Source organism: Rhineura floridana, chromosome 19 (genome assembly GCF_030035675.1).
Source record: "Rhineura floridana isolate rRhiFlo1 chromosome 19, rRhiFlo1.hap2, whole genome shotgun sequence".
In the NCBI taxonomy this organism is placed as follows: Eukaryota; Metazoa; Chordata; class Lepidosauria; order Squamata; family Rhineuridae; genus Rhineura; species Rhineura floridana.
In genome coordinates, this window is record NC_084498.1 from 13,890,724 (window position 1) to 13,908,878 (window position 18,155).

The 18,155-nt window shown below is 43.2% G+C and overlaps 1 protein-coding gene across 3 annotated transcripts in view; it reads left to right on the forward strand.

Annotated features, from left to right (window-relative positions):
- Nucleotides 1–18,155, forward strand: part of ADGRD1 (adhesion G protein-coupled receptor D1) — a 316,526-nt gene that overhangs the window by 199,252 nt on the left and 99,119 nt on the right. For all 3 annotated transcript variants that reach the window (XM_061602998.1, XM_061603000.1, XM_061603001.1), the window contains one exon: nt 5,427–5,538. In XM_061602998.1, coding sequence (XP_061458982.1) covers nt 5,427–5,538 — 112 coding nt within the window. The remainder of the gene's footprint in view (nt 1–5,426; nt 5,539–18,155) is intronic.

Consider the following 18,155-nt stretch of genomic DNA (forward strand, 5'->3'; position numbering starts at 1 on the left):
CCAGAGCTGGAATTGTAATGTAATTTGGGAGCTAGTGATAAACACTTTATTCCCATATTTATAGAAAAACCACCCATATGTAGATAATAGCACAAAACAGTATTTTATGAAGTGCCAGATTTTATATAAATATGGAAATACTGGGCTGGATTCTCTGCCCTGCTCATTTGGACTGAAGCCTTGCCAGTTTCCATTGAACTTCTCCCACTTTTCCATCAGAGGAGGATCAGGTCTGTGGCTGTTAACTGGAAACTGATTTAGGACGATTTGCCTCCAAAAGAAATACATGCTTCGAAATAAGCGTGGAAGGTTATTATGAGAAAATGAAAATGGATGAATCATATCACAATCCTTTCCTTTTTTGCATTACGCTTTTAACAAACCTGCCTTTATTATTTTGCTTGATAGGGCAGCTGCATGTGATCTTGATGACTGACAGGGAGCAAAGTAGCAAAACCTATTTGCCAGGACTATTTATAGCTGGAAATTCTGCATGCATTAGCCAAATCTTGTCATGGAATCCCATTCAGAGTCAGATCACTGGCACAGATTTCAGGGTGACAACTCTTCCCTCTGGTTTCATTGTGTCCTGCAAACAGCCTAGACCTGGCTTGAAATGACAGTGACGATTCTGAAACCATTTCATTTCACACTGAAATGGGTTGTTTTGATTTGTCCATTTTTTTTCAGTGAAACGGTGAAATAAATAAAAATGTCTTGCAAAACCCAAAGATGCTTTAGTTGAAAGCAGGCCCTATTCATCCCATGACTTTTTTTTGAGAGAGGAAAGGGGGAAAGAATAAGAGATTAACTGTGCAAGCATCTGCACGCCCAGTCCTGTGCATGCTTCCTCCCAAGTACTGAAGAACTGACAAAGTGACATTAATGAAACAAAGTGGGTGGGCAGCCCTTTCATGATACCATTTCTCCTCAAATTAATGGGTCAGTTTCATGAATTTTAATAGTTTCTTGCCACCTCTAGATTCAGCACCATATAAGATAATGGGGGAAGGGAAGGTACTATGCAGAGCCACCATTTAGAGGGGCTGGAGGGTCATTGCCCATGCACACTAGGGATGAATAAATTCCCCTTGTTCCATTAATTTATTGTTTGGTAGGTTCCTTCTGCTCTGGCTTCTGCTCCTCCTAAATTCTGCAAAAAATTCTTTAAAAAATCAGAACTGGAGCATGTACACCATGCCTCAGCTTAAAGTTCCTTAAGTTCAGTTGCATATTTTCCTCCCTCTGCATTATCATCACATGCTTGCACATAAGAAATATATGTATTAGAGGCTGCACCCCAGATTGCTTTGCTCACTAACCCCTGTGACGCCCTTCCCTGGCTCTCCCTGTCAGGTTCCTACCTGCTCGTGGTTACTGCCTGTCACTAGGCACCACCAGGGACTCCACCAGTCCGGACTGTCCTTTTTTATGGTTTCTCTCCCCGCTCTAGCATAGACCTCACCAGATCCCCCTGCTAGACAGCACCACCAGTCACGTCCTATAACCCATATTCCCAGAGACTCTGCCTGAGTCTCTCTATCAGGTTACCTCTGTGACTGCGTGCTTAAGCTGTCCCAATCCCTTTGTATCAATGCAGATAATCCTGGTTTGCTCTGAATACTTGTGGTGTTATTCTCTTCACCGCTGCCACCATTTGTTACCCTTCAGCCTTGGTATTTACCTTACCCTCCCTTCTGGTCTGTGGAACCCCAGCCAAGGATCAGGCCTTTGGTAAACCAAATATATTTATTAAATAACAGAGATAACAAGATTACTTTATAAAGGCACTTAAGCATATGGTTTCATCTATTCCTGAGGTACTGGTCTTAGTATTAATCCGAACTCCACACTCTCCTCACATCCACCAACTCTCCACCCAATCTCCTCTCAAAAACCCACCAAAACAACCCACTCACATTCACCATCCACCCAGATTTAACTGTCATCCTTCCATTTATACACTCAGCCATTTTAAACACTCAGCCAATCATCCAGCATTCTACTGCCCATTCACTCCCCCCTCCTCTTTCATTCCACTTACCATGTATCTCCTATACAAACAGCACTTACCATATATACACTAATACATGAACATCACAACCCCCACCACTCCCAACATAGTAACCCCCAGAGCTTCCCCTTCCCACTCCATACAAGTATTCTTGACTGTTCTCCAACCTTTTTTCAATCCAGCTGAATGGGAGGTTGTTAACCACCACTGGTCTGTGAAGCACAGTTGGAGAACTTAATAAAGCTACTGTCTGCATAAGCATTTGGTGCATGTGTTCCCTCAGCTCTTCAACTTGCTGGGATGCAAACTGAATCTGCCGTGAAGACACATGCCATAAAAGAGAGACTATCCTCTGTAAAGCCCAGGCCAGCTGGCTTCTACAAGGAGCTTCCCAGAGCTGGAATTGTAATGTAATTTGGGAGCTAGTGATAAACACTTTATTCCCATATTTATAGAAAAACCACCCATATGTAGATAATAGCACAACACTTACCATATATACACTAATACATGAACATCACAACCCCCACCACTCCCAACATAGTAACCCCCAGAGCTTCCCCTTCCCACTCCATACAACTACTAACATTCCCAACCTGTTTTCATCTTCATCCTCATTCTTCCTTTTTTAATCCCCCTTTGCCCCTCATTCCACCCTCACCCCTTTCTCTTCCCTCCCTCATTTTCTTAACTCCGCCTTGCACACAGACAACCTCTCTTTCCGTGCCTCCTCCTCCCTCCTATTCTGCAGCCCTCTTTTGCACACAGACCAGATTTTCATCTTCACCCTTTTCCTTCCTCCTTTTCAACTCTCCCTTGCACACAGACTATACCTATTGTTAAACAATGGGAGGAGTTTGAGTAAAGCAGGGATGGAGGAACACTGAGAAAAAAAGTGTTGATTTTAAACAAAAGGGGGTGTTTGAATATAGCAAGAAAGAAGTTGGGAAAGGCTCTGTTGTACCTCTGTTAACTTTTAGTTTGTGCTCATCTCTGCTAGTTCTCCTTGTTAAAACTTTTTTTTAAAAAAACCCTCAGTGTTCCTTCCTTTCCCAGTTTATTCAGACCTCTCCTGTTGTTTTAAACCACCACTTTTCTTCTCTTACTGTCCCTCTTTGTCCTCACTGCTTTGGCAGGGCAGGAGAGGATCTCAGTATTTTTTAGAATATGCACAAACACAATTTGGAGGCCATATCCCCACTTTGCTCCCCCCCTCCATTTCTCCATGGAGATGAGGCCTGCCCATCCAGTGTGATGACATTTTTATGCAAATACAAAATAGGATATATTTGCAAAAATAAGAGAAAGAAAAAAAGAAACAATGTCAGCTCACATTAATGATAATCCATCAAGCTGATTTAAACATACACTGGATATTAATATAAGCAATCCATAGACATCTACACAAGACTGACTACTATAAGATATACCTGCAAATGTAGAAAGGGCAGACAATTGAGTTATGGATGGTAGGTGTTTATCCTTCCCACACTGAAGTGTCAATTGCATCAAGGTTATTTTAACAATTATACACAGATTTCCCTGCTGTGGTAAAACATAAGGCATGATAATAAAAAAAAAATGAATAAACATAATGAAAATAAATAAATACACTGGAATCTTGGTACAAGTATTTATATAGCGTTTGGAGTAGGAAAGTGGGGGGTTGGCTGAGTTTTCATTTCTGATTTTTATGTTGTATCCAGAGGCAGGCTGTGGTAGGGGAAGAGGGTAGAAGTTGTATTTTTAACTTTTGCTGAACACCAAGAATTACAATAATGTCTGTAGGTATGTACATTCCACCAAAAGACTGAAGAGAAGTCATCAAGAGCTAGCTGATGTTCAGAAAATGGACTTACTGAGTCCTAAGTAGCATACGCTTTGACATGGTACCATCCCAATTAAAAAATAACTCTAACTGGAGGGCTGGGCCTCATTAGGACACGAGTGAGGCATGTCACATGCTAGTGTGCAGCCGCTGCAAGGTCAGATGTGTGGAATGTAGCAGACGATTAGGTCCTACTCTGTGTGATGATGACTGCAGACACTCAGGTCTTTCCTTAGACCATTGCCCCAGTTGTTTTCTGGTAGGCTGCATTTTAAATTTATGTAGCATCTATCAATGGACAGCTCTCAGTGCTGTGCACGGCTGCTTGTCTCTTGCAATTACTGGTGGAGTGTGTTGGTACATCCAAAGCACCATTTCCCTTTTAAAGCTTTCTTTGAGTGGGTCAAACAGGGAAAGGATAGAATTTAGAGCAGTAATTTTACACAGTTTCACAAGGAGGCTGATTTAATGGGTAACCTCATTTATGGAATGCATGATCAGCTGCCTATTCTATGTTTGCTCTGAAGCCACTTCAGGTTATACCCAGTGGTGGTTGATGCCCATTGGGACCAGTAGGATGGAAAACAGGGAGGCCAAGAGCAGGCAGAGCTAATTACAAGCAGAGGCAAATAATTCTAGTGTTGTCTCAAGTCTCTTCCCTGATGAGTTCTACATAGCACAACATTGAGACTATGGAGGAGGCTGGCAACCAGTGCCACTCCCTGGACCAGTTAGAAGGTAGACTGGTGTAGGCTAGCTAGGGATGCAGGAGAAATTCAGTTAAGTTTGCATTTACAGGCAAACATACCTAATTCACACTTTCGAAAACATACCCATCCTGCGAAATGTGCATGTTGCTTGTCCGGCCAAGTAGTGTGTATAAAAATATGCATACTAGGGTAAAATGTGAATAAAAATGGACATATTAGGGGAAACAACATACACAAATTCATTATATTAGGGAAACTTGCTTAGCCAAAAATGTGTATATTAGGGAAAATTGCATACAAACATGTGTAAATTAGAGTAAATTTGCAATCAAATGCTGATGAATATTCATGAGGACTTTTTTAACAAAATTTTATAAAACTGATATGGAAATCTGGAAAACTGAAAAAATGAGAAACTGGGAGAAAGCTAAATTGACAGAATAGACCATCCCTAGGGCTAGCTGAGTGAAGACTGAGGCTGGTGGAGCAGTGTCCCATTCTCCCTAATGGATCAGCCTCCACTAGCTATACCTTCACCTCTGGCCTGAATTTATATGGTTGCGTGCCATTAGGAGTGATCTACCTTAACCATATGGGTGGAAAATAAATATGCCACTCAGATGGAAATCCTATGTATGTTTACTCAGAAGTAAGTCTGACTGCATTCAGTGGGGGCTTATTCCCAGGAACATGTGCATGTGATTGAAACCATGATGTACAAACCAGTCCTTTTTGGTGAGTTTACTGGGAAATCTAATAAAACACAGCTAAAGTTCCAAGAGATGGGCATATATAGGCAAGTGATCCCTTGAAGTTACATTGTTAACAAACCATTTCTTCTCAGAACACTAACCAATTTCTCCCCCCCCCACAGCTCTGTCAGCACCATCCGTAACCAGCGCTACCACATCCATGCCAACCTGTCATTTGCCATATTAATGGCTCAGATCCTACTGCTTATAAGTTTCCAGTTCAATCCTGGGACGGTAAGTTCAAAATGGGTGGCATCTGGCAAGCAAATGTGATTCTTGTAAAATTTTAGCACAAATGCAATTTTGAAAAGAAAAAAAGCTTGAGACTCTTACATTTCCTGTCTGTCTTTCTACATAGCCAAATGCAGAGAACTCTTTTTTTTTTAGCAGTCAAGTCCTTTTATACAACTCGATTTTGCAAACCTCAGTATGATGTAACTGCCTTCCTCTGAGTACTGTATGATGCCCTGAACCTGGGAACAACCTCATTCTCGGAATAGTTCCAGGCAGCACATATTTTGTTATGGCAGTACTGCCACCTCTTCCTTTTTTGCTGTCATTGGCAGCCATTTTGTGCTGGCACCCGCAGCACTTTTGTCAAGATATGAGTACTGGTGCCTCATTTTTTTTTAAAGCACTGGTTCCATGCATTTATCTATTATGGCATGAAGTTCTAGTCTGTTGATTAGACAGAGACAGAAGCCCTGGCACCTTGTACTCAGAGCTTGGAAAAGTTACTTTTTTTGAACTACAACTCCCATCAGCCCAATCCAGTGGCCATGCTGGTTGGGGCTGATGGGAGTTGTAGTTCAAAAAAGTAACTTTTCCAAGCTCTGCTTGTACTTTAACTTGGTTTTGCAAGCCTGGACAGACCTGCCTATCAGAATGTCTAATGCTGGACATCCAAATACTTGTCATGGACTTCACAACCAGAGCACACTTAGTCCAGGGAGGCTTCTGAGGTGTGGTCCCAGCCTTGGCACCTAATGTTCCTAGTTTGAGTCCCACATTCCCTGGAGGGCCTCTGCAGTTCAAGAAACAATTGGAGCATCCTGTGGCATCCCGGAGACAATAAATAAACAGCAACAGCTTCCCATCAGAATAACTAATTTGCTTCTGTAAGGCAGGGATGCTCCAAACCCACCTGAGAAATGGTGCGAGTTGATCAAAACTCTTGGCTTTCCCCCCAGTTCCTCAGATGCTTTGCTAGAGGAGGTACTCCATGGTGACGTAGAGTTGAGGTGTGATAGTGTTATGTCTTTCCTGCACCCTATTGTGGCTGGGTGGGAGTCAGCTTGTGAGCTCTGGATCTGGTGATTATTCCAGGTGCAAGAACCAGGTGGCTGCAGGTGGAACCAGGAGCTGGCAGATGACCCAGCATAGATTGGCTGGAACAACAGAAGGAGGAGTCCAGCAGAAATAGTAGACATCACAGAGGGAAGTGAATGGAAAGAGTAGAGAAGCAAGCAAGGGGGGAGAAGACAGTGAGACATGTAGAGATGGCAAAAGTGAGTGCTGAGAGCAGGATGGGGGTGGGAGAAGCCCAGGGAAAGGTGGGTTGCAGGTTGCAGGAGGAGGTGAAGAGAATTAGGAAAGCGAGGAGAAAATGGGAGACTGATGTGTAGGAGCCCTGGAGAGACATGGGCAGACAGGGGCCCTGGCATAGCTGGGAAAGACGGCTGATCCCCTGGAGCAAGAAGTGACCAGAACTCTTTACCCATGGATGTTAGTTGAAAAGGAGGAAGAGGAAAAGCCCGAGAAAGGCAAAGCAAAGAGGAGCTCAGCAGTGAAACCTGCCCAAGTCAACCTTTCCTTTTGTGGAAATGAAACTTGACTTGGATCTCTGTCCTAAGGAATAAGCAGGCTAGGGGCCAATGTTTGTTGCTTCTATTCAGGAGTATTGAATGAATGATGTTGCATCAACATCTGCCTCTTGCTTGATTCAGAGAGTGGGACCATATGGATGTGGCTGGGTTCAAGGTGACATTCACTCTCCCTCCCATCAGGAAACCCATGACACAATAATATTTGCTTCCAAGTTTGTTTTCAACAAAATCCGGTGAAAACAATGGGTTATAAGAAACCCACCTGAGAAAAGTCATGAGTCTTATCAAAATTCTTTTGCAATCCTTCAACGCTCCTCTGATGTTTCACCTAAAGATGATCTCTCATGTTAGCTTGTCCACAGAGTGAATTGGACAATTCATGCAAATTGCCACTGGGTCCTGAGAGCCAGTGTGGTGTAGTGGTTAGAGTGTTGGACTAAACCCTGGGAGACCAGGGTTCGAATCCCCACACAGGCATGGAGCTCACTGGGTGACCTTGGGCCAGTCACTACCTCTCAGCCTCAGAGGAAGGCAATGGTAAAACCACCTCTGAATATGCTTACCATGAAAACCCTGTACATAGGGTCGTCATAAGTCGGAATCGACTTGTAGGCAGTCCTTTTTTTCCCCTGTGGTGCAGATCTGCATCCCCTGCCTTACTAGGGATATAAAAAAAATCATTTTTGTTCTTCCCTGTATTTGTTGCACGCAGCAGTTTCCATTCTGCTGCAGTCCATCTTCTGCCAAAAACTACATTATTTGTCTCACTGTCCGCTGTAGAAAAATTACATAACTTATGTCATCTATGTAATTAATTATATAAATTACATTGTCATTACATTATTCTACCCTGTTCATTTCAGTGCAAAGGAAACACAATGCAAAATGCAGGAAAAACATAAGCAATTGCGTATTGTTTATAGACTGAAAGCAGCAACAGCAAATACTGATCCTATTCACTGGGTTTATTTCCATTCTGGACATGGGACGAATAAGTAAACATTGGTAATTTCCATTCCCATTTTATCAGAATTCTCCAACATCCCTAAAAGCAACCAAACACTATAATACTTCTGCCACTGTTATTTTTTTAAAAAGAGTTCATTCAGTTTGCATTAGTTCTGCAGTCAGTACAAATTAAACATGACAGATGTATGTGCTTTCATTTTGGGCAGCATGCATCAGACAATAAAACCCTGCATTAATCACAGCCAGACTGTGGGCTGCAGTTTAAGTCAATAATTAATACTATTAATAATCATAATCATGGCGCTTCATCTGAGGATCTCACAGCATTTGACGGAACTTGGATCTCTTTATCTTAATTTAACCTGCAGAAAAATAGAAATCCCAGACAGCAGATATATGTCCAAGGAGAGGTTGCTTTCATAGAAACTCTCAGACTTGTCTCCCGTTTTGTCATGACCCTGCCTTGCTGCCTTGTCCCATGGGCGCCTCTACAAGACACCATGTTTTATGTTGTGCAGGAGGCTATGAGCATAGAAATAACATAGAGAGGGGAAAAGGCAAAAATGTAGTGGAGGAGCGGAAAGCTTGTGGTAAGCTGAGCATTTGGCTGGCCCGAACACATTTTGATGTCTTAGGTCAGGAGTGAGGAACCTTTGGATCTCCAGATGTTGCTGAACTACAACTCCCATAAGCACTAGCAGGCAGGGCCAATAGCCAGTGCTGATGGGAGATGTAGCTCAGCAAGATCTGGAGGGCCAAAGATTCCTCACTTCTGTAACAGAGCAAAAGGTTAGCACAGAGCACTCATGGCCCTTCAAAAGCTATGGGACTACAACTCCCATCATTCCTGATCACTAGCTATGCTGGCTGGGGCTAATGGGAGTTGTAGTCCAACAACATCTAGAGGGCCACAGGTTCCCGATGACTGTCTTAGGTGAAGGACAAGTATGTATATATATATACACACACACAAGCACATGTGCGCGGACACACACACACACACACACTATTCTATGTACAGAAGCCAATCAGACTGGCAGATGATTTGGGGAAGGGCAGTAATGCAGTGGTAGAGCATCTGCTCTGCATGCAGAAGGTCCCAGGTTCAGTCCCTGGCATCTCCAGGTTGGGGTGGGAGAAGCTCATACCTAAAACCCTGGAGAGCCACTGCCAGTCAATTTAGACAACACTGAGCTAGATGGACCAAATGCTCTGACTCAATATAAGGCAGCTTCCTATGTTTCTATGAATGTTCCTTCAGCACTGGTGATGGGACAGTGTCCTCCACCACAACTGCAAGCTTAAGAGGCTCAGGGCAGGTCATACGGCACATGCAGCTCTGTCCTCTGTCCTTATACTACCTTGCCTCTGTTCCTTATTCTCCAAGATCTGCTACCTGAGGCAGCTGCCTCACTTGGTAGGGCTGGCTCTACAAACTCTGATTCCAGAATAAATTTCAGGAATTCTCCTAGTTAAACAAGAATTCAGGAATTGTGGAAGGCAGGGCAGAGAAAACCTACAAAACGATAATAAAGATATCATCTGATCCCTGCATTACACTTCCATGGCTGCCATGTTTCCTTTTCTGAAATTCAATGGAGCTGTCCAGATGTTTGCCTCCTCATGTTTTCAGTACATTTTATGATACGTTTTGGTCTATTAATATACCACTTTTTGGGCAAAAAAGTGAACATATCAATACAAAAGAATATAAATTGCAATACAACAAATCAATCAAAATACAATAAATCAAACAAAAAAAAATAGCAAAATACCTGGACTGGATATGTGTGCAAGGGCTGCATTCATGCTGTCACTACAGATTAGGGGTGGGCAAGAAATTCAATTTGGTTTGCATTTCAAGCCAAATCTACCAAATTCACACTTTCTGAACCAACGTGAGGACCAAACCGTAGCCGTCCTTTACAAAAATGCAACGGGGAAAGTCTGCATGAAAATGAACATATGAGTGAAAATAACTGACAGAAAGGCATTATATTTTGAGAAATTGCTTGCAAAAATGTGTACATTAGTCAAAACTGGCTACGAAGATGTGTTTATTAGAAGAAATTAGTACTAAAATACTGGAGAATTTTCATGAGGATTTTTTTTAAAAAAAATCACAAATTGCTGCAAATATGTGGAAAACTGAATTTAAGATTGGAAAATGAGAACTGAAACTGACAGCTGTTTCCATCCCTACTACAGAGGCAGCTCTCTAGAATTCCACCTCTCGCTTGGAAGCTAGGTTATCTTACATTCCCCCACCCTCTGGCTGCCCCAGTGTCTAACCTGGGAGGAAGCCCATCTACAGCCAATTGTCCAGGGGAATGCCCTTGCCACACACTGAAGGAAAAACCCAAAATGATGATCCCCTTTGGTGTAACTTCCTTCAAGGCTGCCCCACTGGGGCTGTCCCAATGGCAAAGGGAGGAGCAGGGCTGCATGTGCTTGCCCTACCTACAATGTTCCCATCCGTGCTGGCATTGAGCAGGAAGCTTTGAAGGGGGAATCTTCATACATTTAGCTGAATGCCCTTAGAATCCTCCACACAATTGAGAACCTCAGTTGTGCATGCTTCCTAATCACATAGACCAGCATTTCCCAACCAGTGGGCCACCAGATGTTGTTGGACCACGATTCCCATCTTTCCTGACCATTGGCAATGCTGGCTGAGGCTGATGGGAGTTGTGGTCCAACAACATCTGGTGGCCCACTAGTTGGGAAAGGCTGACATAGACCATTCTAAGCACATTTAGCGATGTGTCTCAGCTCAAGGCACAAACGTCTGAGGCTTCATCCAACTGGGATGCAGATTTGGGGAGCAGGATGTTGAAGTGAATCCTCGAACAGGGCTTAAATAATCACAAAAATTGTCTCCTTCCCCGGGCTCCACTACTACCATCAACTGGGATCAGCATTTTGGTGTGCTGCTGTATATTCAGCAAGTTCAAAGAGTGAGCAGAATATTGTGAATGGGGCAAGACAGAGGGGAGAGGTCAGAGGCAAGGCAAAGGTAAAGAGAGGTGAGGTTGCAGACACTTCTTACTTTTAAATCCTGCAAAGTTCTGAAGGCAACAAAAGATGGCCAGAAAGTAGATGTTCAGACCTTGGGCTTGCATTTGCATTTGCTGCCAATGGGTCTGCTGCAAACTGCAAAGTCTGTTTCCTATGAGTGTGTACAGAGATGCAAAATGAGTACAGCTCACTTCTCCCTCCTCTCCACATTGCATTTCTGGGGACATCCTAAGCAATGTCCCTGCAAGAGGCAGATAAGGCTACGGCGTGGGGGATGGAGGCAGGAAGAGAAGGGCAATAAAAACTTTGAGAGAATGAAGCTGAACAGAGAAGATGCAATCAGAAAAGAAAAAGAGCAGAAAACAAGGCAGGGAAATATACAACAAAACTATCTTCAATAAATCAGGAAGATAGTGTGAGCAACTCCAGAGTGGCAACTGAAGCCAGAGGGAAATAAAATGAGTGTGGGGAGCAAGATAGAGAACTGAAGAGAAAAACCAAAATCCAAAAAAGAAAAGAGGAATTCTTATTGTCACGGTTGTTGTCTCTTCATTTCTGCACAGAAAGAGGGAGAGAGAAGCCACATAGGCATCATTCTATTTGGGAAGCATTTAGTTTTGAAAGAAGGTGACTGGGTGTGTGTGGAAGGAGGAGACACAAAATACAGCAGGGCCCCGCTTTTTGGTGGCCCACTTTTCAGCGTTCCGCAAATATGGCAGCTAAAATTAGAGTAAGGCCCCACTCATACGGCGCTTGTTCCACTTTTATGGCATTTTTCGGGCGTCGGGTGCCATTTTATTGAAGGAGTTCCATTTTTCGGTGGGTTTCACTTTTAGACGGGGGTCTGGAACATAACCCGCCATATGAGTGGGGCCCTACTGTCAGGGCCGGATTATCCATTAGGCTTAGTAGGCTGAAGCCTAGGGGCCCGGAGCTCTTGGGGGCCCATGGGGCACTGGCCTGAGGGCTCCTGGAGCTACAGGGGCCCCTCTGCTCTCTTTCCGCAATCCGCGGAAGTATCCGCAGACCGCCATCCCCCCCAGTATCCCCCTGCTTTACCTACCTTTCCATTGTTTTTAGTGCTGCGCAGATTTGCCATCAATAAAAATGGTGGCTGAGGTTTCCTTAAGGGGCTGAAGCCTCTGCTGCCATCTTGGATGGTGTTACATGTGTGCGTTGGTGCCATCAACAAAGATGGCGGCAGAGGCTTCAGCTCCTTAGGGAAACCTTGGCCGCCATCTTGATTGATGGCAAACCTGCATGCACCGCAAAAAACAACGGAAAGGTATGTGAAGCGTGGGGATGGGCCCCCCAAACACCAATCAGCCTAGGGGCCCTCCTCAGCTTAATCCGGCCCTGCCTACTGTAGAGTTTTATAAAATGATGTATGGTGTGGAGAAAATGGATAGAGAGAAAGTTTTCTCCTGCTCTTGGAACACTAAAACTCTGGGTCACCCCCCAACTTGATTAGCAGTAGATTCAAAGAATCGCAAAGCTGGAAGTAGGGATGGGGGAAAAATTTGATCCAGTTTGCTTTTAAAGGTGAACCTACCAAATCTGCACTTTTCAAAAAATATGCAGACCAAAACACAGCAGTCCTTCAAAATTTGCATTTCTCCAAATTTTGCAAAGTTGTTCTCCAGCCTAGTAATGTGCACAGAACTGCATAGACTAGTGTAAAGTGTGCATAAAAATGAGCGTGTTAGTGAAAGCAACATACAAATATGAATTACATTATGAGAAAATGCTGGCAAAAATGTGTATATTAATCAAAACTTCATACAAAAATATATTTATTAGAAGACATATTTTCATGAGAATTTTTTAAAAAGCAGAATCACAGGTTGTTGTGGAAATGTGGAGAACTGAATTTAAGACTGGAAAAATAAGACTCAGAGAAAATGAAATTGACAGATTTATCCACCGCTAGCTGGAATGTCTCTTGAAGGTCAACTAGTCTAACCCCCTGCTGATTGTGGAACCTACAGTGCAGGATGCAACTACAGCATCCTTGACAGATGACTGTCCAGTCTTCACCTCCAGTGACGGACAACCCATCACCTTCTGAGGTGGTATATTCAACAGTTGGACAACTCTTATTGTTAGGAAGTTATTCCTAATATTTAGCCATTGGTGGTTGGTGCCCATTGGGACTGATGGGGCAGAAAGTAGGGAGGCCAATGGTAGGTGCAGCCAGACCTAGTGATAGGCAGAGCCAACTTAATCTAGTTTTGTTGCCATCCTCCTTCCTATTGAATTATACTAAGGCAACACTGAGACTAAGTAGATGGAGGAAGCTGACAGCCAATTCCACCCCCTGGATTGGTTGTAAGTAAGAAGGCAGGCAGGTGGGGACTGGCTGAGGGCAGACTGAGCTTAGTGGGGCAGTGCCCCATTTGCCCTAAAGAACCAGCCTTCACTGTATTTCACAGATATCTTTTTCTTTGCAGTTCTCACGCTCTAGTCCTGTTTCAGGAGCAGCAGATCATAAGTCTGCTCCATCAACTCTGTGATCTAACTCTTCAGATATTTGAAGACTGCTATCATGTCTCCTCTTAATCTTCTGGTTTTCAACTGTTCCTTGTATTTCTGAGTTCTCTCATCATGGTTGCCCGCCTCTGGGACATGCTCCTCTTGGTCTATGCCAGCCTTTCCCAACTAGTGGGCCACCAGATGTTGTTGGACCACAACTCCCAGCAGCCTCAGCCAGCATTGCCAATGGTCAGGAAAGATGGGAATTGTGGTCCAACAACATCTGGTGGCCCACTAGTTGGGAAAGGCTGGTCTATGCCATTCTTAAAATGTGGTGCCCAGAACTGGTCAGAGAACTCTAAACTACCACCTGGCCAACACAGAATAGAGTAGAACTGTGCGGTTGCACTCAGCTCCTTCTTGTGGGCTTCCCATTGAGGCATCTGGTTGGCCATGGTGAGAACAGGATGCTGGACTAGATGGGCCACTGACCTGATCCAGCAGGACCCTTCTTATGCTCTTAACTATTACTACCCCATTATTCAAGAGAGATGCCTCTAGGAAGCCCACAAGATTAGAGACAGCATGCAAGGATTCTGAGTTCGCATGCCCCATCTTTTCTAGGAGACCCACTGAAAATGCCTTAGCCAATAGAGCCAGCTGTAGGGCCTTTCAAAGATCCAGGCCACTTCCAGCTTTCGAGTCCCTTAGCCATAACAGTAATAAAAAACTAGGGTTGTTTATATAGGGTTATATTTGACTAAGTCCTACTTGGAGTAGACCAATTTAAATTAACGAGCCTGCTAGTCAACAGGTCCACTCTGATTTGGGATTAACATTGAATACCATCCATAATCAGCTTATCTGAGAGGACATGCTCATGTTCTTATATATATATATATACATTCATTAGCAGTTAAGCTCTCTCTATATATATTCATGAGCATTTAAGCTCTTTAAAAAGACAAAATTCTGTATGGGTTTACAGAAAGGATGTTTTTTTTACCAAATGACATCTCTTATTTGTTTAAATTTGCAGTTTTAAGCAGAGAATGTATCGCATAAAAACAAGTGGCAAAACTTATCAAATGCCAAAAAATTTGCAGGTGTCTAAACTGGAAGTCTCCTTTCAGCTTGAGGCCCAGGCCACATGCCCTCCTGCCTGCCCCCCCAATTGGCCCTGCTGATTCACATGTCCATCCTCTGCTCATTTCTGTCTCGAGTTGCCTTGGAAACTCGTGCAAAAAGAAAAGAAGAGGTACATCTGGTTCTTCCTTCTCTGCAAGTGTGCCTGGAAAGAGACAGGCAGAAAAAGCATCCAAAAGGGTTTTGAAAATAGGAAGGGGCAGGGGGAATCAACCTTTCTCACATCTTCTTGTTCACAAAACAGATTAAAAAGGATTTGTAGATGAGTGAGGAAAAGAAAGAGTTTGCAAGGGAAAGTATGAGTTTGGAGATTAAGGTAAACAAAGCTGGCAGTAAATAACACTACATACGGTGGCAGAAACCAGCATTGCTTTCAAGTTCGTCAGCCTGTATACTGAATTGTTGCTAGAACTCTACTCCTCTATGCAGCTCCACATCTGTTGTACCTTTGCAGTAATGTAGGAAAACACCTCTCCTTTTCTCTATCTCCATTCTCAACTCCTAATGAGGCCTATATCCAGAGTTGGAAGCCTGCTTCTCCAAGGTTGCACTCCTAATTTGAAGCTGAAGTTCCAGTATAGAAGAAGGGTGTTCACATGACTACTGCCCACAGAAGTCAATGTTGTCCCTGAGGAGATCAGTGTAGCCTTTGTAGAATTAGGGCTGATTGACACATTCAGAAAAAGGCACATGGTATTGTGATGCCAAATGTTGCATTCCTAACTTGAATTCTTGGTAGCAATGTGTTATAGCCCCAGAAGTTCTTCTTAGGCTTGGATTTCTAACCCAAGTCGGAGAAGAATTTAAATGTTCCATTTCTGTTGCCTTTGTACATTATACCCAGACTCCTATTTTTCTGGTAATTGTGGAAGGGAGAGTCTCTCTCTCCCTCCCTTTCAAACACTGGTGCTTAGTACAGTACTGTAACTAGAAATCAAGCATCAGGAGTTCTGGGAAACTTAAAGAGGGAGGGAGACATGTAGCTGGGTGGGAGAGAGAGGCTTGTGATGCTCATCATTAGCTGGAAGTTGGAGGAGGGATAAGACACCATGTGCTCTCAGTGAAGCCATCAGGGATACTACAGGGGCTGATTTGGCCAGAACTGGGCTCAGAATTAGGGATGGGGAAAAATCAGTTCAGTTTGCACATAAAGGCAAGCCTACCAAATTCACACTTCCCAAAATAATACAGGAACTGAAACACAGCCATCTTTCAAAATTCACACTGATCTGGAACTTTACAATGCAGTTCTCCAGCCAAATAAGCCAAGTAACTAACTTGTACAAAAATGCACAGCATGTTTGCTTTTCCTTTGGATACTGCTTTGAGGAGCTGATGGGAGTCTGGGCTCTGAACTCTTGAAGGATGGATTTTGCCCACCTGGCACTTGCCTTTTTGCTGTTATACAAGTTGTAGTCCCTGGTGTTATTTTCAAGAGGCTGGGCTAACCTAGTGAAAAGTAATCACATTGGCCAAGATGAATTCCTCCCCAGAAAATTGGAAATGAATACTCTTTTTCTGGCAGACCAATGCACTTGTCCTGGGCAGAGGGAAGGTATGGGAGAGAAATTTGATTCAGTTCACATTTAAAGGTGGATCTACCAAATTTGCACTTCCTGAAGCAATATGTGAACCAAAGCATCATCATCCTTCAAAAGCCACACTTCTTTGAATTTTAGAATGCAGTTCTCCAAAGATGTAATGTGTACACAAATGCATTTACTAGGTAAGGAGTGCATACAAAAATACATAGATAAGCGAAAATAAATATAAAAATGCATTAGGGGAAATTGTAAAAATGTGTTAATTAGGCAAAATTGCATACAAAATGTGTCTGTTAGAAGAAATTTGCAGTAAAATGCTGATGAATTTTCACAAGGAGTTTTTTGTTTAAAAAGTGGCAAACTGACATAGAAATATGGATAATTGAAATAAAGATTAGAGAAATGAGAAACAGAGAGAAACTGAAAGTGACAGATTTATCCATCCCAATTCTGAATAAACCAAGCTATTTTCTCTGTGTAGTTTTCTGAGCCCAATTTTGATGGGGGTTTCTGGGCTGTAGCTGCAGCCCTGCCTGGAGGGTTGATCTCCAACTTGGTGCTGCATCTGGCATGCAGTAGGCAGAAGTGACTGCTCTGTAGGTCAGGCAAGGTCACACTTTTTCTCGCAATTAATATTTATACAAGGCTGGCCAACCCAGAGGCTTCATACTGCCTGTTGATCTCTGGGACGGGTATTGCACATCCTTCCTTTTTCAGTGCCCAAAGATGGGGCTGGCTTCAGGCAGTACAGGCTGGTTCACTAGGACAAATGGGACATCACCCCACCAACCCCATTCTGCCCTCAGCCAGCCCCCATCTGGCTCCCTGCCTTCTTACTTACACCCAGTCCAAGGGGGTTGCACTGCCTATCCACTTCCTCCTCCTTAGTTTCAGTGTTGCCCTTGCAGAACTCATCAGAGAAGAAGATGGGGACAAAACTAGATTTGGTTGGCTTTGCCTCTCATTGGCTCTATCTCCACCTACCTTTCAATCTTCTGTCTTCTGCCTTACCAGTCTCAGTGGGGACTAGCCACCACTGGCTCCAGATTTGAGGAGGCTCTCAGCAAAGTGTCTTCTGGGGAGCCCCCTCCATCTTCTGGGCCCCTGATAGGCTCATCTGGAGGACTCATCTGGTGGTGGCAGGTAGCTCCAGCAGCAGTGCTGTGAGCAGCATTGCAAACTACCATTTTGATTTCCCACAATCCTCCTGGCTTGGGGACATTTTCCATACATCATGGGAATTGTGGGAAATTAAAATGATCACTTCCAGACCCAGTTGCTTGGTTCTGATCAGTGCACCAGAATTTTTAAAAGGAGGAGGGGCTAGGGCTAAAGATGGATAGATCAACCTATTTCTGATCTCGGTCAGTATCACATGCTCCCAGAGCTCTGTTCCATTCTCTTTTTTGTGTGTGGATTTTAAAAAAAAACCTGTATGAAAACTTTGCATTTAAAGTGTACTCATTTTATACACATTCCTCCCCTAAAATACACATATTTGTACCTTTTCAGTGCATTTCCTATAAAAATGTGAATTGTATATATTTTCTCCATCAAATACTCATTTCTGGCCATTGTTTGAACTGAAACTGCATCACATTATTCACAGAAGTGTGTAGTCTGATTGATAGATGCATTGCAATCTGCATACAAGTCAGGGACTGGCAAATTATTTATTTAATTTATTAAATTTATATCCCATCCTTCCTCCCAGAAGGAGCCCAGGGTGGCAAACAGAACACTAAAAAACTCTAATATATAAGTAGACTTTAAAATATATTAAAACAAAACATCTTCAAAACATATTAAAACAACACATTTCTTTCTTTTTGTGCCCCAGCAAATGAAAACAACAATTTACAACATAATGGGCAAA